This window comes from Fistularia commersonii, chromosome 5 (genome assembly GCF_037954325.1).
Source record: "Fistularia commersonii isolate RoL2024-O1a breed Wild chromosome 5, RoL_Fcom_v1.0, whole genome shotgun sequence".
In the NCBI taxonomy this organism is placed as follows: Eukaryota; Metazoa; Chordata; class Actinopteri; order Syngnathiformes; family Fistulariidae; genus Fistularia; species Fistularia commersonii.
In genome coordinates this window covers 1510001-1535311 of record NC_141288.1, presented here as the reverse complement: position 1 = coordinate 1535311, position 25311 = coordinate 1510001, and the positions used below count along the sequence as shown (strand labels likewise).

The 25311-nt window shown below is 49.6% G+C and overlaps 1 protein-coding gene across 2 annotated transcripts; it reads right to left on the bottom strand.

The window, feature by feature from the left end:
* Positions 1-5660: 5660 nt before the first annotated feature.
* mtpn (myotrophin) lies at positions 5661-17136 on the bottom strand. 2 transcript variants are annotated; one of them, XM_086146320.1, is made up of 5 exons: positions 16989-17123; positions 16729-16905; positions 12857-12970; positions 11480-11563; positions 5661-6701 (listed from the first exon to the last, which is right to left on the bottom strand). In XM_086146320.1, exons 2-5 carry the CDS (start codon positions 16798-16800, stop codon positions 6615-6617), a joined length of 357 nt encoding a protein of 118 aa, XP_086002446.1. In that variant the 5' UTR covers positions 16801-16905; positions 16989-17123; the 3' UTR covers positions 5661-6614. The 2 variants fall into 2 exon arrangements, with proteins under 2 accessions (XP_086002446.1, XP_086002445.1); XM_086146319.1 differs by having other exon boundaries at positions 16729-17136.
* Positions 17137-25311: the final 8175 nt, after the last annotated feature.

Sequence of the window (25311 nt, the reverse complement as noted above, 5' to 3'; positions counted from 1 at the left end):
TCCACCGCTAACGCTGCCTTCTGTTGCTACATCCACCGCTAACGCTCCCTTCTATTGCTAGGCTCACCGCTAATGCTGCCTTCTGTTGCTACATCCACTGCTAACACTCCCTCCTGTTGCAACATCCACCACTAATGCTTCCTTCTGTTGCTAGGTCCACTGCTAACGCTGCCTTCTGTTGCTACATCCACTACTAACGCTGCCTTCTGTTGCTGCATCCACTGCTAATGCTGCCTTCTGTTGCTATGTCCACTGCTAACACTCCCTCCTGTTGCAGCATCCACCACTAATGCTCCCTTCTGTTGCTATGTCCAACACTAACGCTGCCTTCTGTTGCTAGGTCCACTGCTAACGCTGCCGTCTGTTGCTAGGTCCACCGCTAATGCTGCCTTCTGTTGCTACATCCACCGCTAACACTGCCTTCTGTTGCTATGTCCACCGCTAACACTGCCTTCTGTTGCTACATCCACGGCTAACGCTGCCTTCTGCTGTTCGGCCACTGCCGCTCTGTCCAATTAGTACTCCTCCACAAGCTGTCCCAAAACAGATCACCTTTGGAGGAATCCTCCACCTTGAACCAGGGACCTCCGAACCCTACAGATGTTCTTGTGCACGGGCAAGGCGGTTTCAGTCCAATTTTTCTGCAAGTCTTTGGGAAAGGCACTGACGGAGGAGCCAGAGTTGCCGCTCCAAGAGGTTCACCTGCTGTGACCGTCGCCATGTTCTCAGAGGGAAGGAAACCGCTCATGACACCAAGCCGTCAATCACCGCGTCCACATCAAGTCTCCTGATGGAGCTCGTTGAGACGGACAAGGTTAGATTTGTAATTAAATCAACCAGACGACACACTCTGGCCAACAGAGGCGCGCAAATAATCAAATAAATATCTGGACCTACGCCTGCTGCTACGCCTGCTGCTCGGCGCCGCCTCCCGCTTGATAATAGCCAGATGGCGAGCCGGGGAAGAGTCGGAGTGAAGTTGTGTCGGACGTAGATCATCCTAAGAGCTGGAGGCGGCAGGGATCAACCACGGCTCATCCCTTCTGCCGGCGTCTGTCTCCAGGAGGATGGAGATACCCTGTGAGGAGAAGTTCTCTTTGATAAAGGTCAACAGGAAGTGGCGACTCCTGCTGTATCCACTTCCTGTTTGTCCGTATTCCCAAAATAAAGCTCATTTCGGTCTCAAAGCTTCATAGTTACAGAAGTTAATGTATGAAACAAGAACTCTGAACCGTCCGACAACACGAGCAGAATTATGAGGTACATCAGATTTAAATCCTCAATAAATCAAGTTACCATTGATTATCATGGTTGTATGACTACTTTGGTAAGTATCTTGGGAGTATTTTATTACTTTCCCGTAAACCACGGAAGGAAATACTGCCTCTTTGACGACACTACAGTGGACAGTCGTAGTTCTCCCGGGCTGTTCTACTATTGTTTACGTTTTTACTGCAATCACAAGTATTTACAAGATGCTCACTACCTGAAACACGGCCTTAAAATGCTCCCCGGTGTGTTGTGGTAATAATTAGTGGCGCACCATCCCGGGTACCTATCCTGCGCTTCAGTAATACTTCTGCATAAAAACAGAGTTTGCAACGGTGAGGAGCCTCCAGCGGCCGGCCGCATTAAACTAATTGGAGGAAAAGATGGCGGCCGAGACGGTCAATCCCTTGCGGATGGATTTAGACCAAACTTTGGTCATTTGCGCTCAATCAAGGGGGTTTAAGTCCCTCTGGGCGTCCCGTCGCCGCCGCCGCCGCCGCCGCCCTGGATGGAACCGTCGCATTAAGGAGAGCATCAGTGATCAATGGTCAAGATGTTGCGGGTCCTCAGGAACGCTATTCTTTCCCCGCTGCTAATTAACACCAACCCCTCTTTAAGACCCCAAAGAGGCACGACTTAAGTGAAGGAGGTAGATAAGCCCCGCCCCCTGGAGACACACGGTCGTCCAATCGGAAGCGGAGCGTTGCGAGCCGTCCCGACATCCGTCAAACCGGACGTCGGCTCTGTCCTCTAATGGACTCCGTCTTTGCCCCGAGTGCCGCCCGCGCCATTAGCCACCCGCCGCCTTCCATCACCCCTCCACACACCGCCGTGAGAAAAGAAACCGATCGATGCTTTATGAAAAAACAAACAAAAAACAAAAGATTTCACGCCGCCGCGGGCCAGAGGAGGACGGCGCGGCTTCTGCGCGAGAAAAATGGCTGACAGGTGTCTTTCCCCTCGGGTTCGCGCGGAGCTAGGAAAACACATTTAGCGGCCGCTACCAAAGCGCTCAGCGGCCACCTCCAGGCGGCTCGGGAAACGGCTAATTTGTTAGCAAAGTGCTGGAATTTAAAACTCAGGGTTTCAGCCTTCCTTCAGATCCCAAAAGCATTTTCAGGACCACCGAGGTGCTTCCGTAAGCCAGGACAGCTCTTTTACCTGAATACCGCGCACTATTTCTTTTAGGTATTATGTAAGCTAACCACGTAACTGTTAGCACTACTGGTCATGGTAGCTTTTGCTGATCATCTGAAAGTGCGGCCCAGACTTGTGCCATCAGATTGTGGCGCGGGAGGTCGCCTGAAGGCGCCATACTCGTAAATTCATTGCCTTACTCGGGGACATTTCAAGACAATCTCTGCAAGACGAGGGGATCAAAACCGGCTGGTGCCCATTTAGCATTTAGCTTGATCCGCGGTCAAGTCGAGGAAGGAGCCCCTGACCTTCGTTCTGCCCCTCGGCGACTTCAACCGCCTCCGTTTCCAAAAGGGAACTCTGGGTGAACCTTCTACCGGGAAGACTCGGGCAGCAGATTAAGAGATTTAATCCCTAATGGGATGTGCGGGATCAGACGCGGTAAACCGTCGACGGCGCAAAGAGCCCGAGACCTGGAAGGAAAGCGACCGGCGAGCGAGAGCGGCATCAAAGTTGTGTCATGAAAACCGCAGAGATCTGAGAAAACGCTCCCTGTTTGTCATTTGCCGTCACAAAGGAGAAGAGCGGTTATTTTTCCCAAGCCGCACCGAAAGCGGCGTGTCGTCGCCGGGACTCGGATCGCCGCCGAGCCCGAACCCCTTCGCAGGCTCGCAAACGGCGAGGGGCTTCTGGAGATATCAAAAGTCCAATTTTTTTTTCTTCTTGACAGAAGCCCGGGGCGCCGCCGGGGTGTTTACCGCTGCACCGCCGCATTCGCTCCTGCCACCCCATTACAGGCCGCACGTTTGGCACCAGACGGAGCGCATTGATCGCCGCCGGCGTCAAAATGTCACACCGCCATCAACGCGACAGGACGTAAATCAATACTCGGACGGGCCGGAGGCTGTTTCGCTCGCTCGCTCTGCCTCGGGGCTTCGGACGCCAAACAGGCGTCGGGACGAGAAAAGCGTCGGTCGCGTTGGGAGGGACGTTCGGTCGGTAAAGACAAAATCAAAAGATGTTGATGGAAACGGGAACCGGAGGCGTCAAGAGAGCGGAAGGTGGAGATTTAAAGGCAGCGGGTGGCGAAGCCGTTCGATTGGTAGATCCCGTGAGCGCTCTTCTTTGTTGGATCATCGATCTTCTGCGATGCCGGGCTCTTATTTACGAACCCTCGTAACTGATCGCTGCCAGCGGACATACCGCAGGTGAGCGGCGTTCTTGAGCGTCTTCCTCGCCCGTACACGCCGTTTGGCCTTTGCCGACGGTTGACTTCTGCGGTTGCCTTTGAGAGACTGCTTCAGAAATGCGCGCCTCACCTCTGCGAGCGACTAGAATCGCTCAACTTGGCATTGCAGATCACGTTCCGGACAAATCCGTCCGACCAGTATGAAGGGGTTCAAATATTACGACAGAAATCAAACCACAGTTCTCGGACACCAGCTAGAGGAAAGCGCTATCTTGGAGAAGATACCCGATATTTGGGAACCCGAAATTTGAGTACTTACAAATTGTGGCGAGTGGGAAGAGGAACGGTCGGCCTAGCATGCGCGCAGGTGTCGCTAATGACAACAAGATGGGTGATAGCGTGAGGGCTGGCGAGGAGCTGATTGGACGTTGGAAGTCACAAGTTGTTCTGAAAAGATGGAGGAGTTGGACGGAGAGCCCCGACTCCTTCCTGCGAACCGACAGCTGCATCGGCGCTAAAAATCCGAAATAAAAAGGTGATTCATTCGCGAAAAGAGGATGAACTCCGGCACCATCTGTCATCCTCCTCCCATCCCATCTGCTGCCTGACAGCGTTAACTTAAATCAAACAAAAAAAAAAAACTGATATTATTCATCTTAACAGCGGAAGTAATACAATGCTAGCATGCTAGCATGTTCCTGTTAGCACCGCAGGGAAATTCCACTGGGACTTTGTGCGTTCAAACCTTCGATAATGTGTAACGACAACGATCGATACTTTATCCGATGGCCGGTTTCGCCCGACGGCGCGCCGTCTCTATCGAACCCGTCGAATTTGCCCGCCGATGCCCCTCCACCCGCTGAAAACCACCCAAAACCAGGTGTTTTAATCAAAATACTGTTCGACCCGCTGATCTCCTTTGATTTAACAGCAGATTTCACGCTCAGCCTGCCGTCGGGTCACACGACCCGGCTCGGGAAATAAGTTATGGATTGGCAACGAATCGGTCACAAGCTCGGGGAACGTAGGCGGCGAGGAGTCGATTAACGGATTGGTCGGGGCGGGGCGGGAGTCCGCCGCAGGCTGTGCTAATTATGCTAATGTTTTGGATTTGCTACTTCATTAAACGCCGTTCCGAGCCGGTTGATCGTCACGGAGGCGCCGCAGACGGCACAAACACCAGAGGCTCGGGAATAAAAAAAAAAATCTAGAAAATGGCCTGGCGCGAAGCGGCCACCGGGGGGCGCCCATCAATCAGCTTTCGGAATCAACTTGAATTGTTTAAATAAAAAGAAAATGCATCGGCTGCTGCGTCACCATCGACCCCAGAAGGTCAGCGTGAGTCCGTCGCCTGACCGGGATTCGGATCCGCCTCCTCCGTCCACCGCGTCCTTCACCTCCCGGCCGGGATCTCCAGATGTTTCCAACCGATGCGACGCCTGTGTGTTCTAGAAAGGTCGGGGGAGGATACGGAGCACCTGACGTGAAATCAAATACAGCATTAAAATAAAAGGGATTGGAAAGATCTTAGCGTTCATTCATTCATCGCCAGCGTGGCTGAAAATGATTTTAGACGTCGCCTTCCTTTCTAAGCGTTCCCTCCATTTCTATTTATTTTTATTTTCTATAAAAGATCAACGCGAGTGAGAGCGGCGGCGGGAAGAATCATACATCAAGAGGAGGGACGCGCAATTTCCCCCTCGTCTAAGAGCAGATACACAACCTGCAATCTGCCAGGGATTAAACACCATCACTCCTTTGGTCTCCATGGCAACAGTTTACTCTGGGTATTTTCCAGAGGATGGTGATGTATGTATGTAAATATATATAAGTCATAGTTTGATGATATCTTCTATAAGCAGAGCCGTCTCATTATTTGGCAATTAAATGTGTGTGTAACACACACACACACACACACACACACACACACACACTAGATATGCTCTGCTAATCTCAACATGCTGCGTTGAAAGCTCAGTGGTTTTGCTAATTGATTGACAGGTCGTCAATGAGGTGGACCTTCTTGGACCTCCAGGGTTCCAGAAGCTGCAGAAGACAGGAAAGAAACTGTGTAGACGTTTTTATTCAGATTTTTTTTTTTTTTTTGTTTGTTTGTTTTGTTTTTACAGACTTTATGTCACGACAACGTCAGCGAGAGCCTTGAAATGTCCACAACTCAAACAAAAACGTGTGACGGTAGCCGCCACTTGGTAGCGTAAAAAGCAGAGGCGTTTATTTATTCATTTTTTTGTTTGTGTTTTTTTTTTTTTCTTTTTTTTTTCCTTTTTTTTTCCTCGACATGCAGCGAAAAACAGGCGGCGTCTCAAACCAAACCTAAGGCGGAGGAGAGGGAGGGTGGGCTCTAACCCCTGTACACCGAAGGTCAGCCGGTCACTAACCGGCCGAATAAAGGGACGCCGCCGTTTCCGGGCGCGGAGACGGCGAGGGGGCGGAGCCTCTCCGCCGACAGCGCAGGCGCCGGAGGGTTTAGACGCCACGCCGCCCGCTTCCCGCCGTCCTGGAGACCGGGAATGGAGCCTGGAAAACACACACACAGTCGGCGTGGAAAGGGTGTGTTTTAGCGGAATCGGCGGCGCTGATTTTTGTTTTGGAAAGGAGAGCTGTGCTTTAGGATTCCAGGTGTGAGAGCGAACCCCCCCTTCCCTTCCTCCCGGAGCCTGGTCCCTAAAAGGGGGGGGGGGGGGGGTGATCGAGTCTTTCCGTTAAGTGGCTTATAAACAGAGGTCAGAGGTCAGGAACCCTATCGCGGGAACTTCGGTGAGGGAGGGAGAGGAAAAAAAAAAAAAAAAAAGAAGAAGCTAGGTTGGAGGTGGAGGGAGGAGAAGGTTCACCGCTCAGGTGAGGTGACCCCTCCTCCTCCCGGCGAACAGACAAAAGCAGTGTTAAGACAGAGGTCGATCGGGGTGAAACGGGGTGAGTCAGTCTTCTGTCCGGGGTCCGGCGCCGCCGTCTTTACGGCCCGCCGCCCGCGTCCGGCCGCCTCCCGCGCCGCCGCGTCTCACATGAGCAGAGCCCGGATGGAGTCGTCCTCCACGGCCTCCAGGACCGTTTTGCCGTCGGGTCCTTTCCGTTCTTTGTCGGCCCCCTGCGGAGGAAGGAGGAGGGGAAAATGCTGAGTGAGAAAGTCCGGCCTTCGTCCCTCCGCGGGGTCGACCGGGCCGAGAAGCAGATCCTGCGTCGCCAGAACAGATGAAGACGGGAAAAAGAGCATCGATAAATATCACGGCGAACGCCGACAGGCGAAGAGACGTCTCTTTGTTTTGCCCGACCGGCTTTAGCCTCTTAGCCGGGCGGCTTAGAGAGCGGCGTCCATGACGACGTCGACCCGTTAAAGTGGCGGACGGCGTCCCGCGCCAGAGATTTGGCAAGAAACACACAGATTTACATCTCTGATTGGAGAGGAAACCCGAGCGAACCGTCGCCGCTAACGCTAACGCTAACGCTAACGCAGCACCCGGCCGTCCTTATCTTCATCTTCTCAGAAGACGCGGCGGCGTGGGTGTGCTCGCGCCGGACACGCTTGTGATCTTCTGCGGCGCTCCTGAGCCAAAGCAGGAAAGGGATTTCCGCCTCCGGACCCGAGGCGACCCTTCCCTCGGCTTCGGAGATTTATTTATCCGAAAGCAAAACACGGCGGACAAACGGCCGGCTCAGGAGGAGGAGGAGCAGGACGGGCTTCATGGTGGCGCTGACGCCTTGAGAGAACAGAAACCGGGGCAAAAAACACCCTATTTTTTGGGGGGTGGCGTTGGGATGACGACCACCGAGTACCAGGAGCGAGAGAGAAACATCTGGTCCTGAGATGGCAGCTTAGATCCTGGTCCCGGTGGACCCCCTGCGAGGAGGTCCTGCTAGTTCACCTCCATTCCCCAGTACGAACTGGAACAGCCTTTCCTTTTAAAACCAACGCCAGCCTTTTCTTTCGCGGTCGTTCCGGACGTGGCGCCCGTTAGCCGCCAAATCGGGCTCACGCGTTCCGATGACTCGACGATGACTTGTGAACGCCTCGGAAAAAATAAGAAACCCGTCGAGTCGAACCTTTCTTTCCAGGGGGGGGGATCCCGAAGACGGAGGACGCTTTATCACCCCCGACCTGCTCTGGGGAAGTCATTAGCTGCCGGTTCAGGACCGAACCCAGCCGGCGAGTCCACGGGCCTCGTTTGGACGGCGGGAAACAGAATCCCGGCTGCGCGCCAGCCTTTCGCCGATCGATGCCGCCGTTCCAAACCCGCCTCTCCCGGACCAACAACCTGTACCCCCGACCTGTGCTCCCCCTCCCCGCCGCCGCTGTTCCGTGTTCCCGACGGCGCCGTCATCAGTGACCCTCCGCCGGGGTTACCGTTAAATATAGATCCTTTCCTCTGCAAAGACTCCCAGCAAGGGTCGGACTTGAAGTCCACATTCCGGTCGTATTCTATCAGACGGGCTTTTTTTTTTTTTTTTTTTTTAATTTAGCGCCAAGAGCAGGAAGCTGACAGCCGCCCATCATTTTGACAGCCATTAGAATATCAAGGGCGATCTGCGGTTAGCAACGATTCCCCTGAGTCGTGGGTGGGGGCGGCAGGATTTCCTCTCTGCAAAACCAGCGCTCTGAGTGTCAGGAAATCCCACGGCGGGCCGAGGAGGAGCAGACCGGCTTTGAAACCTCGGGCCGCGGAGCAGAAGCTCGGGGGGAGAAGGCGGTTCGTGGCGGGAAGTCGAGCCGACGGGCAGGCCTTCTGCGGCGGCCCGAAACCGGACATCATCTGAAGGGAAGTGCTGATTATTAAAAGAGGAAATAAAGGTAGAAAACTAGATTTCCCCTTTGTATCTTTTGATCGCTACAAAACAAAGGAGGCTCGTCCGACTGAAGACTTCGGCGGCGATATGGCGGCGTTTCCTCCTCGCCCGTGAGCGGCGCTGGTGGTACGCGAGCCCGCCGGAGCCGAGCTACCGGTCCAGATCTCATCGGGTCACCTGTCGGGGTTAAAGTGGCCTTTCGCCAATCGGTCGCCGACAAAAGCGCGGCGTGCGGCGGTGGAGGTCGTCTCCCGCGGCGCGCCTGGGATGCGAGGCGTGCACAGCAAGAATGTCCGACAGCGGCGGCGGCCACAATCCCCGCGGTCTCGGCGGGGCTCGGTTCAATGAAACGCGACGGCCGCCGCGCCACGGGCGCTTCCGGGACTAAATATCTATCTGGCGCGGGGATGCGCGGCGGCTCCTCCGAGCGGCATTGTGATCGAGCCCCTGCGGAGAACGTTGACCTTTTGGCTCCTTTCGGGCGTTCATTCATTCACTCTGGCGGCGGCGGCGGCGGCGAGCGGGGGAACGGAGAACCCGCGGGGCCGGTATCTCTGCCTTCCACCCCGTCCGGACGGACTCCTCTGGCGATAACACAGAAAGGGCGTTCGCACAAAGGAGAAAGAGCCCGAGCCGTGGGGTTAAAAAGGGGCTTTTGTTTCAGGTGTTCGGGTCGGCCCCCGGCTCTTTGCTCGCCCGACAACACATGACATCTATAGAACGCCGAGTCCGACCTAACAATTACATTTATCTCATCTCGGGGGCCCGCGGGGAATAAACGGAGGCGCCGGCCGACCGGGAGACGGTAAAGATGCGTGTAAAAGTAGCTCGTGAAGAAGTCGTTTCGCCGCTTTTGCTCTCTTGTAAAAGGGGAAAAAAAAAAAAAGATGGGAATAAATTCTCCGTGTGGGCGCCGGCGTGAGTTACAGCTGCACGGCGCTGCGAGAGGCTGCGCGTGTTTGCTCGACGACATTAATTTGGCGACGATACCGGAAGAGCGAACCTCCTGGAGGTCCTCCTGTGGACGCCCGGTCTGGGAGGCCGCAGAAGCAGCTGCCGCCAGGCTACGTCTTTCAGTCGGACGACCGCGTCGGGTGTCGACCAGGTGAAGTCAGTCCAAAATATCAAGAGGAAGTGGTGTGAAAATAAAACTTCCCCTCCGAGTGTGTGTGTGTGTGTGTGTGTGTGTGAGCCGCATTAAGCCCAGATGATGCTAGTGTAAAACAACTCCGCAGCAGGGATTTGTGGTGTCCTTCCCCTTCTGGCCCGGCTGCAGACAGCTGCTCCGCCTCTCCGTCCACCTCCACGAGCGATCCTGCGGGTCGGAGGCGTCGCTCGGCCGCAGCCGCGCCGACCCAAACCGGGCTTCGACCGCGCCGTCGCAAAGCTGACAAATATGACTTCCCCAAAAAACATGTCTGCGGCGATACCGAGAATAGAGCATGGAAAATGTAGCGAGCGGAATCCTCGATGACGCCAGGCGGCGCCGACCTCCATATCGAGGCATTTTTAGCCCCGGGGCCTAAAAATACAGGTATGACATCACCGGTCGGGGTCGGCGGGCGCAGCTGGGTCCGGGCTTAGCGTGCCGTCCTCCACCAACACACCTCCGCCGGTCGGACAGCTGCCCGGACGTCCCTGAGAGAGAGAGAGCGCTAAGCATTCTCCTCCGGAGGACATTCAGGACAGGATCTACCACTACTTCTCCTTTGGGCGGCGTTATTCAGGGGCCACAGCCAATCATCTGCTTCCATCTAACTCGCTGTCCTCTCTCATAAGCCTCCTCTCTGGTCTGGTGTTCCAAGCACAACGTCCCTCAACCCAGATCTTCAGCGTCCCTCCTTTGCTGTGCCTCATACGGACTCCTTCCTGATCTTCTCCATCCCTTGGACACCCAAAGAGAACCTCTTCATCTTCATGCGTCCACACCAGAAACACGGCTGCCCTCGCCGTTTTTTTCTAACTATCACCGGGCTTTTCCACCTCTTGCGTTTCCACTCACCGCCACCTTCTTCATCTCCTCAGCGTTCCACCCGGGTTCCTCTCATATACACCAACACGTATCCTGTCCTGCTGCAGCTGACCTTCATGCTCTCCTTTCCAGGTCAGACCTTCACCTCTTCATGCTCCTCCGTCTACAAACATCACGCTTCAGCGGTTCCCTTCGGACCTCTTTGGTCACCACTGCAGACTAGAAGGGTCCCTGATGTCCCCCACTCCGATCTCAACGCACTTCCTGGGTCGACGCGTGAGCGGACGACAACAAACGGCAGACAAAAACGACCAAAAAAAAAAAAAAAAAAAAAAAGATATTCAGCCCACGACTGATGGAAACATCCAAACCTCGCCGCTTTTGACTGGCAGCTGGAGAAAAGGGTGCCGAGGACGAGCCTGACTTTCCGTACGTCGGCGCTCGCCCGGCAAATATCCGCCTCCGCGAGAGCCGGGCGAAAGCGCCACTTCGGGATGACATTGGTTCTAATAAGGTATATTTGAGATTCAATAGCTCGGCCGGGTTATGGATTCCTATCGGGGAGACGTGCCGTGACATTTCCAAGCGAAGGAGGCGCACGTGTGATAAACAGCAGAAGAAATAGTCGACGCGCCATTGATTATTTTCAGTTCGACACGTCTGAGTGTGGGATTGTCCTGATTTAGAACTACTCTGGTAAGTCACACTCCACACTGACAGATGTCTCCGCGCCCCCGCGAGCGCCCGACGTCGGTGTTAAAGACAGATCCTCGGCTAACGGGAGGCCGCTGCGATGGATCGGGTGGAGATTCGGGCGGTGCGGAGTCTGCGCGGACATGAATGGGCCCGTTTCAAAAACACCCGGGGGAACAAATGAAGTGCAGCGGCGCGGCGTTGTGCTGTATGAAGGTTCTAGCGCGGCCTCCACGGGGGCAGCGTTAAAGCTCCTTTGTCCGACGAGTTACCTCATCAGCACTCGTGACTCACGCGGAGCCTCTGAAACATCGGCGCGCCCGCCGACGACGGGTGAAGGACGCCGTCCGGGGCGCCCCGGCGCGCATGAGACGAACATTAATGCGGACATGAAAACCGGATCGAGTCCGGCCACCGACCTTTTCTAGGAGGACCTTGACACAGGGCTGGTGCTTCTCAAAACAGGCCGACATCAGCGGGGTGTAGCCGTGCTTGTCCGGGGCCTGCAGGAGAGATAAAGAAAAGCTCATAAATCATCAGATCGTCACATCGGAATAAGAAACCGCGGGTCAAAACCACACCGCCGTCCGACTTCGGCTTAATCGGAGACATCCGGGCTGCTCTACGTGAGACGACCCCCCCCCCACCCCACCCCTCCCCTCCCCGAAAGGGCTTCGTATAAAAAAATAAAACAGGGAAAACCTCCGCCTCGCTTTCGATTGTGCTCGACGGCGGAGCGAGAAGCTGCAGAAAAATAAGTTGCAAATTGCAAAAGGGATTCATCCCAATTACAGATGTCAATAGCGCTGGATGGGTAAGTGCGCCTCAGATGGATATGGATCAGTCTCCGGCAGCCTCCCCCTCTCCAGAGACTAAAGAAACTCAGGGGGCCTATCAGCTTAATGTGAGGTCTGGTAAACCTAGACTATTGTTGAGAGACAGAATGGTTGACAGCCAGATGAATAGCGCACAATGAAGTGGTTTTGAATAACCGCGCGGCTTTTGTTTAAGCAAACGCATAACGCCGATTTTTCGGCGCACTTTCTGAATTCGAATGCGACGTTTTGTTGTGTTTTTTTTTTTTTTTGTTTTTGTCAAAGACTTTGGAGAGGGGGGGGAGGGGGGGATCTAATGCCTTTTCTTCGGCAAAACAATCGCACATTAGGGGCCGTGTGTCATTAGAACGGTGGCGGCGGCGCGCTATAATTTTGAGGCAAAAATAAGAAGTGGATCTGAGAGGAGCTGAAAGGGGCATTGATCAAGCTAATAGCCCGCTGTTAATGGGGAACTAATGTGCTTGCTTTACTAGTTTTCCCTTCGGAGCGCTTCGCCGAGTAGGAACTCCGCGCATCGCTATCTGTACGCCTGTCGATACCCCGCAAAGTAGGCGTGCCTGGGTTATTTTCCCGCTTCTGCCAGGTTCGGTCACGACGCTACCGCCGGGAGATGCGTGACATACATGCTTGAAATGACGGCAGGGGGGAAAAGGGTCTGAACCAGCCGGTAAAAGAGCGACGACGGCTGCGCTCGCTGACACGAGATTGGCAGAGGGTGTGAAGAGGAGGTGTGAAAAAGCGACCGCGGAAGAGACGGAAACCTCGGGCCCATCAGATACTGGGCGGAGAGCTGCCCCTTCAGGTTTCACAACCCACATGTTCACTGTTACTTCCTTAACGCGCGTTTTTTCCCTGTCAGATATACTTTTGAGGCCCTGACATGTTTAAATTGTTTCCAGCGAGCGAAAGGCAATTTACTGGCGGAAAAGCAGCGCGGGAGGGGGAGGGGGGGGGACTTACGTTGACGTCTGCTCCCATGGAGATGAGAAACTCCATCACTTCTTTCTGGCCAAAGTCGGCGGCGATGTGCAGGGGCTTCCTCCCGTTATGCAGGAGCCGGTTGACATCTTCGGCCTGGTTGAAGACACGTGGACAGATTCGTGACGTCTTTAGCGGCCTTGAAGCCTCCAATGGACACATTAGACTTCTATTTTACAAACTTAAGGACAAAAAAAAAAAAAGGCTGATGTTCACATCAGCTTGCCAGCTTTGACTTCCCAGCTGTAATTGTGTTACTCTGAATGTCAAAAGTGGCAGGGAAGGGAGACGAGCACACACACACACACACACACACACACACACACACACACACACACACACACACACACACACACACACACACACACACACACACACACACACACACACTCACCGATCGACACCACACCAGAGGTGGCCTTTATGCTTCAGTACATAATGCCAGAAATATTAATCACATCTCTTACCGCCTGTTTTGACTGTATTCCCGACAGAACCGTATGGGACGACTTCACGCATGTAAATGAGGGCGAGCGGTTTGAAAAACATGAATTACCCCTGTGAACGAGCCTTCATTACAGAGCGCAGAAGTATTAGTTGCAAGGGAAGGCCGGGGAATATCACGTTACGCCGGCACCTGATCCGGGAGGACGGGCGAGAAGTCCTTTGACTACCTGGAACTCGAAAAAACCCGGAGCTGATGTAATAAATGCAGAGGAGCCAGCGAGCGGGGCGAAGGGAGGGAGTTGCCGAGACGGTTAATTAGGAATACAATAGTGAAATGGGATAGGATTAATGCGGATTACAGTTTCATAATGTAAAATATCCAGCGCAAATATTGTCCTTCCCCTGATCTCTTCATTAGCGGTACAAGTATCTCCGTGTTTGCTTTGGCTTGGTGGATTCACACTCGGCATCTCCCCCGCGGTCCAAAAAAAAAAAAAAAAAAAAACGGGACACGCGACAGTGTGCAAACACGTGCACGTGGAATCGGATCAAATCGAACCCAACGATTGGTGAACGGCATCAGCCACAGAATGATGACACCAGGCGTGCTTCCTGAAGCCGATCACCTGTCGAATGTGGTCAAGTGAACGGGTTCTGAAAAAGCGCGTCCTTGCTGTCCTTTCCGCATTTGCAAGAGAGAATCATATTAGTTGACGTTTTCGCGAGCTAACACAAGAGGCTTAATGTTCTCCGCAGTTAGACGAGAGAGGAAGAAAGAATGTGTTAGTATCCACAGAATGAGTTGTCATATAAATATGAAAAGAAATTGCTGGAAGACCCTCGGAAAAAAAGAAACCAAAAAAAAAAAAACGCTGCACTTGGTTTTAAGCCGAAGGATTGAAACTAAGTAGTTTTCGCTTTGTAACGAGAAAATAAAAAAAGACATGCACTCATATCTGACACGCAGCCCTAATCATTTTCAACCATTTGTTGCACGGAGCCACTCTTTATTAAGGCTTCCGTTAGGGGAACTTTTTTGAATTAAATATACAATGTCAAGAAGAGGATTGTATTCTCAAGACGAAGAAAATGTGAATTATCAGGTCCGCGTCAGATTTAAAAACAAACCCAGAGGAGAATTTTCTTCTACTCTTATCACAAACTGTGAAGGTCCTGCAGGATGAGACAAGGCCTAATGACAATGTAAACATGGGCAAAGACAGGGAGAAAACTATTCCTCTCCATGGAGACGCACAATCTTGAGTTAAGTTCAGTCTTAAAATCAGGAGCTGCTGGGAAACACATTTTTTGATGTTCAACAGCCTTTAATCCGTGTCATAAAACAATTGTACAGTATAACTAAGGCGTAAGCTCCTGATGGTGTTTAAATATAATCCCACGATGCTTGGAGCTAAAAGGACATTATTTATTTCTAAATAAATCTTTGCCTGCTGCTTGGTTCACACTGTAAGGTTGGCCTCAGTGCTACTGTAACCATAGTAATACTTGACGTGTAATGTGTTCTGAAGCATTCCTTACATACATGTCGCTGTAACCTAACACCTTCAGCCCAGTCCTGTCCATACCGGTGTCTCCCAAAGAGTCTGGTGGTCTGGACCACCATCTCCAGGCCGTACCTTTCCATTCAGTTAACCTCAGAAGCTCTTTTCCACTCCCTGCTGCATCGAGCAGTTGGACCGACATCTCCGATCTCCCGTACGTTCCTCACCTTCTCTCCTTGCATCCTTGCTGCCCCTGACCTTCATTCTTCTTCTCTCCAGGATCTCCTCCACCTGCTCCCTGCTCTCACCACAAATCACACTGTCATCTGCAAACATCATAATCCATGGGGATTCCTGGTCAGTCTGCCCGTCACCACAGTGATGGTGGGCTCAGGTTTGATCCTGAATGCAACCTCACCTCCACCTGGAACCTACCTGTGACTCCTACTGCTCGTCCATATCTCGGACCATTCCAACATACTACTCTGCCACTCCAGACTTCCCGGTGTACGTTTGAAAAGGCTGTATGTAGAAGTCCACATAGTTAGCGCTGGGCTAGCGACGCTACCGTAGGCGAGCTCTACTGAGGGATATCCCACGACACAGCTCACCCATGCCTGCCCCTCTATCCTGTCTGCACTCGTATCCCTTCACCAATGCATGACAGCAACCTCAAGTCTTCTTGCGGGTCCCTGGGTTCTCTCATGTCTCAGGTTTTCGGGGAACGTGGCTCGATCGACGGCGGCGGTCCTGCCTGTCATCATTTCATATGACGTTGTTTGTGTCTCCAAACCCTCACACCACCTCTGTCTCTAACACACTCCTGCTTTCTCTTTCCACTAGACCTTCCAGGTTCCTGCCTGGTAAAAGGTAGTGTGTCCAGGTGCTTGCCCCTGGGGGGGGACTGTTGGGTTCCTGTACATTATCTCAGAGCGTCTGGTTCAGGCCTACTAAACCTAGAAAGTGTCAAGTGGTTTGGGATTTGGCACCACGGAAATAATATTTGACCTGACACTGCATGCGTGATTTGGAATCGGGTCAGCGACATGAAGCTTTTATTACAGAACCGTTGAAGATGGCTGCTTCCAGATGTACACTGAACACCAAACCAATAAAATAAAATGTAATATAATAGAGGCTCCTGGGGGCTCGGCCTGGATGGAGGCTGCAGAGGAGGATTGCGGGAGCTGAGCCTCCATCGACCCCGACACCCCCGCCCACTAGCCGGACGCAGCCGAGCCCGGGCCTGCGTGGTGGGCGAGCACGCCGGACCGAGGCCACCCCGGACCGGACACCGACATGAACCCGGTCCCCTGACGGTCATCCGGAGACGGTCTGTCCGCGCAGAGAAAGCGGCTAGCAGTCGCGGCTAGCAACCAAGCAACGGCGGCTATTGTCTGTAGGCTGGCCAACAGGTTGGTTTCGATGGAAGAAAACAAAATAAAAGTTACAGACGGCTGAAAGCGGAACTGAAGCCGACGCGGAGCCACACCCACGCCGGGTGAGAAGGTCAGGTTTCCGGCCATAAATGACGTTAGGTATGCGGAGCCAGGAAGGACAATAACCCGCGGGGAGCGACGTGAAGTGAGGCTACGCTGACTGACGTTAGCCGGGGAGCGCCGATGAGCGCTACCATCAAGCTAGCAGAAGGGAATCGAGTCGTACAACACACATTTCATATTGAATAAAATAGTAAATACAACACGTATCCAGTTAGCAAGATGCCGGAAAGCCAGCTGCCATTCAAGTTAATATTTCCCCAACTCCGCCGCTTCCTCGCTAGCCCCATTAGCCGAGCTGCTAGCTACTCAAACGGGTTACCTCGGGCCGCCGGTCGGGAGGATACTCGTCTGTTTCGAGCTAAAAAAAAAAAAACAACGATACACGTTTAAGCCGCAGCCTTACCGATAACAGTTTGCTCTGGACCACATCCATGTCCCCGGTCTTCAGCGCCCACATCAGATCCGTGTCTCCCATCTTCCCGATATCTGGAAAAAGTACAACTCACTGGCGCGTCCCTCCCCCGGTGCACTCGCTGCAGGGGCAGGCGTCAAGTTAGCGGCTGCGGTGTGTAAAGTTTAGCTAGCGGCGGGGAAACAAAGGAAAAAAGTCACCCCCCTTTGTCGTCGAAACCACTCGGATTGTATTTTTTTTTCTAATCTCACCGCGTTGAACACAGTTCACGTCGGGGGAGGCGAGCGAAACCCGAAGGGCCGGAGTGACGGCAGGGGAGAAGTTTGTAAGGGGAAGTAACAGAGTGGGAACCGCCTTTCGACAAGCCAGATGTATTTCCGACTCCGAGAGCCACAACCCGGAAGTTGATATTTAAGCGGACAGGGGACAAATCTCGCGATGATACCACAATGCTGACGTCACAATAATAATAATAATAATAATGATGATAATAATAATAATAACAATAATAATAGTAATGATAATAAAAAACAATGATGAAAATATGTATTATTATTATGTTTAGTAGCAGTAGAAGTGGTAGCAATATCAACATCAATAACAATCATAATAATACAGTAATAATTCAGCAATTTCCTTCGGGATTAATAAAGTTGTTCTCATCTCTCATCTCAAATACATTATTATTATGATTGTTAATTATTGTTTTTGGTGTTGTTATGACTAGTAGTATTTCAATGCTACTACTTTTATTAATTCTAAGAGTAGCAGTAGTTGTTGTAGTAAGTGTTAGACAATTTTCTGTTACCATCCTTTTGTTTGAAGATTTCCCTGTACTTTTCCACTTCTCTCTGAGACACACACCCATTGATGCTATCACTCCCATTAAATCATCCCAAAGTCCTGCATTGGACTTGGAGATAGGTACCTTCATACACTGGTCTTGAAGATAGGTACCGTTCCACATTCCTTTCCTTATGTGAAACGCCTCTTCCGTAAGTGCGACTCGATACTTCTCAATAAGAATAAGAATAAGAACAACTTTATTTATCCCAAAGGAAATTGTTGAATACTTTCAATGCATGTATTGTTCACTCTTTGTATAAAAGGGTCTCACTATAACCAATAACTTGGAGTCCTGCTGGAAGAAAAGCAGACAAAGTCTGCGACTGTCGCTGTTTCTCTCCGCTCCCCGTATATACAAACAAACCTCTGATACAACAAGGCTCAACCAGCATCGGCGATGGGAGTCCTGAGAGGACGAGGAGGGCCCGCCGCTGTTCCCGGGGCGTCGCCACCACGGCCTCGCCTCAAGACCCTCCTTAACAGCAAGTAAGTAGAAAATAGAGGCTGAGCTTCCTGCTATTATTTGGATGCATTTTAACGTTTGCATCTTGAACTGCATCAAAAAATAACCCATTCCACACACATTCCACACGTCTTCATCTTCGTCTTCAGGAGATGCTAATCTGAAACATCATATATATATATATGTCTGAAAGAACAGCATTTGACGCCCCTTCTGACCCAGAAAGAGATATAAGAGATGTTTGAGCTGATTGCGAACATTAACCGACTCTTGATGCTCGGAGACACAACCACTGACGTCACGCGTGGTTCACCTGCTAAGGATCAAGATCCGAACCAAGAGGTCAGAGGAAGAAGCTGTGACACACACACGCAAACACACACACACTCATCTTGACGCTGCGCTATGGAAGCTCATTAAAATATAGATGGCGACACAAGTGTTGCCGCGCCATCAGTGCACAAAATCAGCAACCCCTCCCCCTGTGGAGAAAACCAATCAGCCCGGACGATGAAGAGGACGATAAAAGACGGCGTTGAAATAAAAAAATCAATCTCACAGATGAGAGTATAAAAAAAAAAAAAAAGAAGAAACAGCTCTAATGAGACCCCCGATCGCCATTTCAACGCCGCTCCTCACCTTTGACACATCGTCTGAAACGCCTCGGATCGATCTCAACTATTTCTATCCTTAAAACCACGTCTGAATGCGCTGCGACGCTCATCGCGTTAATAAGTCAATAACGTGCTCAACAGCTTATGAATGCGTCTTTTTTTGGAAAATGAATGATTCACCATCGATGATAGGCGGGGAAAACTCATACCGGGATTAATTTTGTAAACCGCCACGGTCGCAGGACGGAGCTGCTCCGGTGGACCGAAATGTCGTGATTTCGGTTTATTTTTTTATTTATTTGGATTCCCGAAAGCCAGGGAGAGACAAAAGAAAGAAAGTTCCCGCCTGACAGAAATGTTGATGTATTTTTTGCGCGGGCGTGACGGCGTGACACCTCCATTTTTCACCCTGCAAGCAGCCGAGTTACCTCATGCGACTCTGTCCATTAATATTCCCCTGCTCGGAATAGCCCGGAGGTTCTCCCTCCACCGACAGCGCCGATCTACTCCTCTACAACGCGTTAAGCCTGATTTTCACGCTGAATGAATGAAACTAACGATGCTGTATGGACTAGAAACTGTTACAATGACCAAAAGACAGGAGGCGGAGCTGGAGGTCGCAGAGATGAAGATGTTGAGGTTCTCTTTGGGAGGGACCAGGATGGATAGGATCAGGAATGAGTCTATCAGAGGAACAACACATGTAAGATGTTTTGGAGAAAAGGTCGGAGAAGCCAGACTGAGATGGTTGGGTTGTGTATAGAGGAGGGATAGTGAATACCGTATTTTCCGCACTATAAGGCGCACCTTCAATGAATGGCCTATTTTAGAAATAATGTCATATATAAGGCGCACTGCATTATAAGGCGCATAGAATAGAAGCTACAGTAGTGGTTGGGGTTGCGTAATGCATTCACTAAATGGAGCTGCGCTAAAGGGAATGTCAACAAAACAGTCAGATAAGTCAGTCAAACTTATGAATAGAATACAAACCAACGTTCTGACAACTCCGTTCACTCCCAAAACAAGTACCGTACCGTACGTACCGGTAGCTCTTACCGGTATTTGCGCCGCCTTCGTTGAAAACAATGTATTTCCAACTCGATTTGTCACAGTTGAAAGCGTTTCATAAAACGAAAGCACCAAGAAGGACCAAATCTAAATTCATTGATGTTAATTCCCGTGTTTGTCCTCTAACTGTAGCCATCTCGCTCTGTTCCCTTGCAAACTCCGTTTGGCCTTCTTTACTTGGCACAGGTCATCTTGTTGCTTGATTTTAAACTCTGTGTCGTAAGCCTGTCTCTTGAAAGGAGAGTTTTGGGGTCTTTACACACACACACACACACACACACACACACACACACATACACGTAAATGAAAATGGACGCTTCATGCAGTCATATATCCCAGCATGCACCGCACGCTACTTCTTCTACCGGAGAAAATGGAGTCGGCGGCTGCTTCCTGTAGTTGCGACACCTCTTGCGGCTCAATATTGATCCATATATAAGGCGCACTGGATTATAAGGCGCATTGTCAGGTGCGCCTTATAGTGTGGAAAGTTCGGTATATCGGTAGAGGGATGCTGGAATTGGAGCTGCCAGGCAGAAGGTCTCGAGGAAGACCGAAGAGAAGATTTATGGATGTAGTGAGAGAAGATATGACGGTAGTTGGTGTGAGAGAAGAGGATGCAGGGACTATGTTTATATGGAGAAAGTTGATTTGCTGTGGCGACCCCTGAGGGGAAAATCTGAATGAGTTTCCTCCATGGGGCGCTCGCTTGGAGATAGGGGGGAGGAGGTCCGAGAAGAGCCGTCGCTCCTCCAGCATCCAGCAGAGCCACATGATGGCGCTTCCATCTGGTCGGGTTGCCTCCTGGACGAGGAGGCACCAGGAAGACCCAGAACTTTCTCTCTGTTTGGAGTTTCTTGGAGCTTTTGGGGGACAAGTTTGTTTTCTTGATGCTTCCAAACAGCAGAGGAACCGGGAACCAGGAGCTTAGCTTCTTCTCCGTTCCGGGTTCTTTTTCAGGTACCACAGGAACTCGTGGGATGCTTGGTAGAACTCATACGCCACGTCCATTAGCAGATAGTCCCTCTGGACTGCAGGGCTCTTGGTCACTGCTCAGATGTTGTTTTGGGCCAGAATGGACAGAAGCAGCGAGAAAACGGAGGTCCAAGCTCTTCTGGCCTGCTGCGCCTCAGAGGGGTTTCCAAGGCTCGCAGAGGAACATCCACGGAGTGGAGTTAGCAAACGGCTAACAGGGTTCTTCCCATGGCAAAGCAATGCGGGGAGAAGATAAAAACCCTCCAGCCACCTGACAGTCCACGGTTATTATTCCATGAATGCGTCAGCAGCTTCCATCTCCATGTTGTCCATGTTGTCTTCTTCTTCTTCTTCTGCATTTATTTTGTCCCTACCGTGGAATGCACAACTAGAATGAAGGCAACTTCCTGGAACAAAACGCGATTCAGAGCCGGAATAAGTGCATTTTCAAGGGCGACGCGTCGAACGACGCCCCGCGGAGGCTCCTGTTCATCTCCGAGGTTGTTGGGTTTCGCTTCATTACACCATCAGACGGCTGTAATTGCTAATTACCTCCATCATTGGATGTGAACACATGATGAGCTTCTAAAACGAGGTAGATTTTAATAACAAGAAGTAAGTGGATCACATATGCACGTTGGATTTTTACCATCAGCTTTTGGGGTGTAATCATACACACACACACACACACTCCGCGCAGCCTTTTCGCATTAAAAGCCCAAATTTGACAAAAAAAAAAAAATCCATAGTTTCATTTTAAACAAAGGGTGAAATATTACCCGGCAGCCGCGGAGCTCCGTGTACCACAACAAATGTTAACAGCGATAATCAGCAGCGCGTGTGCGCCGCTGTTATTACCAGCGGCGTCGCAGCATCAATCAAATGTGGCGGCGGGATGTTTGCATGCGATTGATTTGAGTAAAAAAAAACAAAAAAAAAAACAATGAGCAAATTTATCTTCATTTAGGCAAAATGCCACGTCGACGTATTGACACCTTCTGAGTGCGTCGGACGGTGTCGGATTCCTTTTGTTCCGAAAAGACGCGGATCCGGACGGCGAGGTGGTGCGGTGGTTTTAGAACTGTTTTGGACTGTTTTGGACTATTAGCCGCTACTTTTCCGCACGCTTTGAGCACTGTGGCTAAAACAACGGTGCCGCTAATTGAAGGATTTTTTTGGGGTAACTAGCTTCACGCCGCTAAAACATTTAGCCTCGTCACAGCCGACCGATGCAATGAGCGTGAAATTCAGAGGCCGTTCAATTCCGACACCGAAAAAGACGACGTTAACGGTTTCAGATGGATGGATGGATGGTGTTATTTATTACTTGTGTTTCTCATCAGCCCTGTTTCAGGCACTGTTCGGAAAATAAGCATTTCCAGTATGTATTTGTGGATGTTACCGCGATGTAAAAATGTTTCTGCGTAAATATCTCATGTTACAAGGAGGACAACTGCGACTTATAGACAAGTGTGGCCTATTTATGTACACGGTTTTATTTAGCTATTTTTATTTATATTTGATTCATTTATATTTATTTATATATATATTTGTATATTTATTTATAGACAAGTGCAGCTATTTATGTACACAGATTTATTTGGCTATTTTAATTTATATTTACTTTATTGTTTGAATTCATATATATATATATATATTATACATGTATTTTATTCATTTATAAATCTATTTATAGACAAGTGCAGCCTTTTTATGTACACACTTTTATAGAGCTATTTTTAATTATATTTGATTTATTTTTTATTCATATTTTATTTCATTTATTTTTATCTGGAGATTTATTTTATTGAAAAGCGAGGCCTATATATGTTCTTATAGATTTCTTTAGCTTTTTTTACCTATATATTTATTTATAGATTTATTTATCAAAAAGTGAGGCCTATATATGTACACATAGATTTCTTTAGCTTTTTTATATTTATATTTAATTTATTTTTCATTCATATTTTATTTTATTTATTTTTATTTACATATATATATATATATATATATATATACATATATATATATATATATATATATATATATATATATACTTACTTATTTATAGATTCATTTATAGAAAAGCGTGGCCTATGTATGTACACAGATTTATTTGGCTATTTTTATTCATACTTTATACATTTTTTTTGTATTCATATTTTATTTTATGTATTTTTATTTACTTAGTTATTTTTAGCTGGTGTGGCTTATATTCAGGTACGCTCAAAGGGGGTAGAAACGTTTGGACGCTTACCCTGCACTGCTGTGCATGATGGTGTTGGAGGTGAATCCGCAAAAATAGTTTCTGTCAAAACAGACAGAATAATTCATCCTTTCATTCTCTCACGCGCTCAAAAATCGAACAATGATTTTAATTTCTTTTCACTTCCGCGGAGGGTAAACTTAGCCCGCCTTCGGCTAGCTATCGGCTCCCGTCATCCTCATTATGAAGATTTGTGCTCAAAGTCAATGCCTTCTTCTTCTTCTTCTTCTTCTTCTTCTTCTCCGTTTTTATTTCCGCTCATCCGACAAGCGCCGGTCCGAGGAGCGAAGAAAGGGATGGGAAGAATTCTAATTCCCCCCGAATAAATGAACCATCCGCCGCCCGACACCTCCCCGTTTCCAGCCCTCGCCGTCGCCGGATGCATTTTTCATCCTTCCACCTCCAGGGTTTTTTTTTTTTTTTCCTTACATCCCCGCCCCGTCGAGCGCGGCCCGTCCTCGCCGGCTCGACTGAAGGTTAATCCATACATGCTAAACCGTCTCGCTCCATATTTAATTGTGCGCGGCCTTGTCTGTGTCGCGGCTAAGGCGTAATGAGATTAGCGTCCCCGGCTGTCGCCGCCACGTCGGGTTCGCTGACTCCGCAGCGTGAAGACGGCGGCCGCCAGGTCCACATTTAAAGCGTCCTCTTCATATGTCATGATGCAACAAGAAGGCGTCCCGGTGCCATTCTGGCATTAAACGCCGCAGAGCGGTTTTGCAGAAATTCGTCGAAGCCCGGACTTCGTTTTGTTACGACGGCACGAAAGTTTCCTTGTACGGCAGCGGGAAGCCTCGCCGGATTTTAGAATATAATATAATCCAACGTGAATGACACGGTGAATGTTGCACGTAAAGCGGGTAATTCATTTTTACAAGGGGCGACGTGATAAACCTGCATGCTGATGGCGCCAACCAATAACTTCAATCTTAATTATGCCCCGTTGTAAAAGGCAGTGAATTACATTTCCCTATTAGCTGCTGCTGGTTATCGGAATAATCAGATAAGACATTGAACTTGATGCAAAAAGTGCTTTTTATTAGCGTTATATGCTAGCATATGACTGCTGCGGATCAATAAACACACAAACGGTGAACTGTCTGTCCGAGAACAGCTGACTTTTTTCTGCTGATTTTATGGGATAGCTTTACAAAAATACCCTTGTTTGTTTCACGGTTTTGCTAGTTTTGCTAGTTTTGCTAGCTCCTCGTTTTTTGGGGGGGCGTTTAGCTGAGGGGCTAACCAGCTAGCGCCAATCGTTTCACATCACAGAGGTAAATGCGTGCGTCCTAATGCAAAAAAAACAAAACAAAACAAAACAAGGCTGCTTTCTAAATTAAAGTGACACTCTTGTATAACATTAACAGGATAAATGTTTTTGTCGTTCATGCAGGATAAGCGGTGTGGACGGTGAATGAAAGAATGGTTTGAAGGTCCGGATGATGTCAAGATAAGGAGGATTTTGGTAAAAGTAACTGCTTTTCACACGTTTTGAACAACTATGCGGCTACCTTATGGATTTTTGGGGGGGGCTAACGGATTAACGCCGCTAAAACATTTAGCCTCGTCGAAATGATGACTTGAATGTTTTTTGTGTGCGCGTTCACTGAGTGTGTTTTTATGCTTTCATTTGGAGTCCAGACCTCCATGGGTTCTTACATTTGATTTCCATTGATCATTTTTGTCTGATTGTTTTCCAGCACATTCGAGTATGTAAAGAACATCCCAGAAAAAGTAAAATTGACCATAATTTCCGAACAATTAGCCGCTACTTTTTTCACACGCTTTGAACACTGCGGCTAAAACAACAATGCGGCTAATTTATGGATTTTTGGGAAGCTAATGAGCTTCACGCCTCCAAAACATTTAGCTTCGTCGCATCGGAGTGCATCGGAATGCATCGGAAATGAGCGTGAAATTCTGAGGGCGTTCAAGTCCGACACCGAAGAAGACGTCTTTAACGGTGAAAAGATAGCCATCAGCTGGAGGAGGACAAATGGATGGACTTTTCCTTTTGTTATTTAATATATGTGCTTTTCATCATCCGTGTTACAGCCACTGCTCAGAAAAAAACAGCATTTCCAGTACCGGTGTGTTTTTTTATTAAAAGTGAAAAAAAAAAAAATGTGTCCGTGTAAATATTTTATGTTACAACGTGGACACAGGTGGTGCCCCATGTATGTGCATAAAGATTTATTTACCTGGTTTTATTTATTTTATTTTTTATTCAGATTTTATTTTATTTGTTTTTATTGATTGATTTATTCATATTTATTTATAGACAAGTGTGGCCTGTATTTGAATTCATATATTCATTTAGCTATTTTTACTTAATTTAA

Excerpts from the sequence above, each read along its gene's own strand:
- mtpn (XM_086146319.1), bottom strand. The coding sequence starts at position 16,800 with ATGGGAGACACGGATCTGATGTGGGCGCTGAAGACCGGGGACATGGAT. Across the intron at positions 12,971-16,728 it reads TCCAGAGCAAACTGTTATCG|GCCGAAGATGTCAACCGGCT; the intron begins GTAAGGCTGCGG and ends GTCTTCAACCAG. Across the intron at positions 11,564-12,856 it reads CCATGGGAGCAGACGTCAAC|GCCCCGGACAAGCACGGCTA; the intron begins GTAAGTCCCCCC and ends TCTCTCCTGCAG.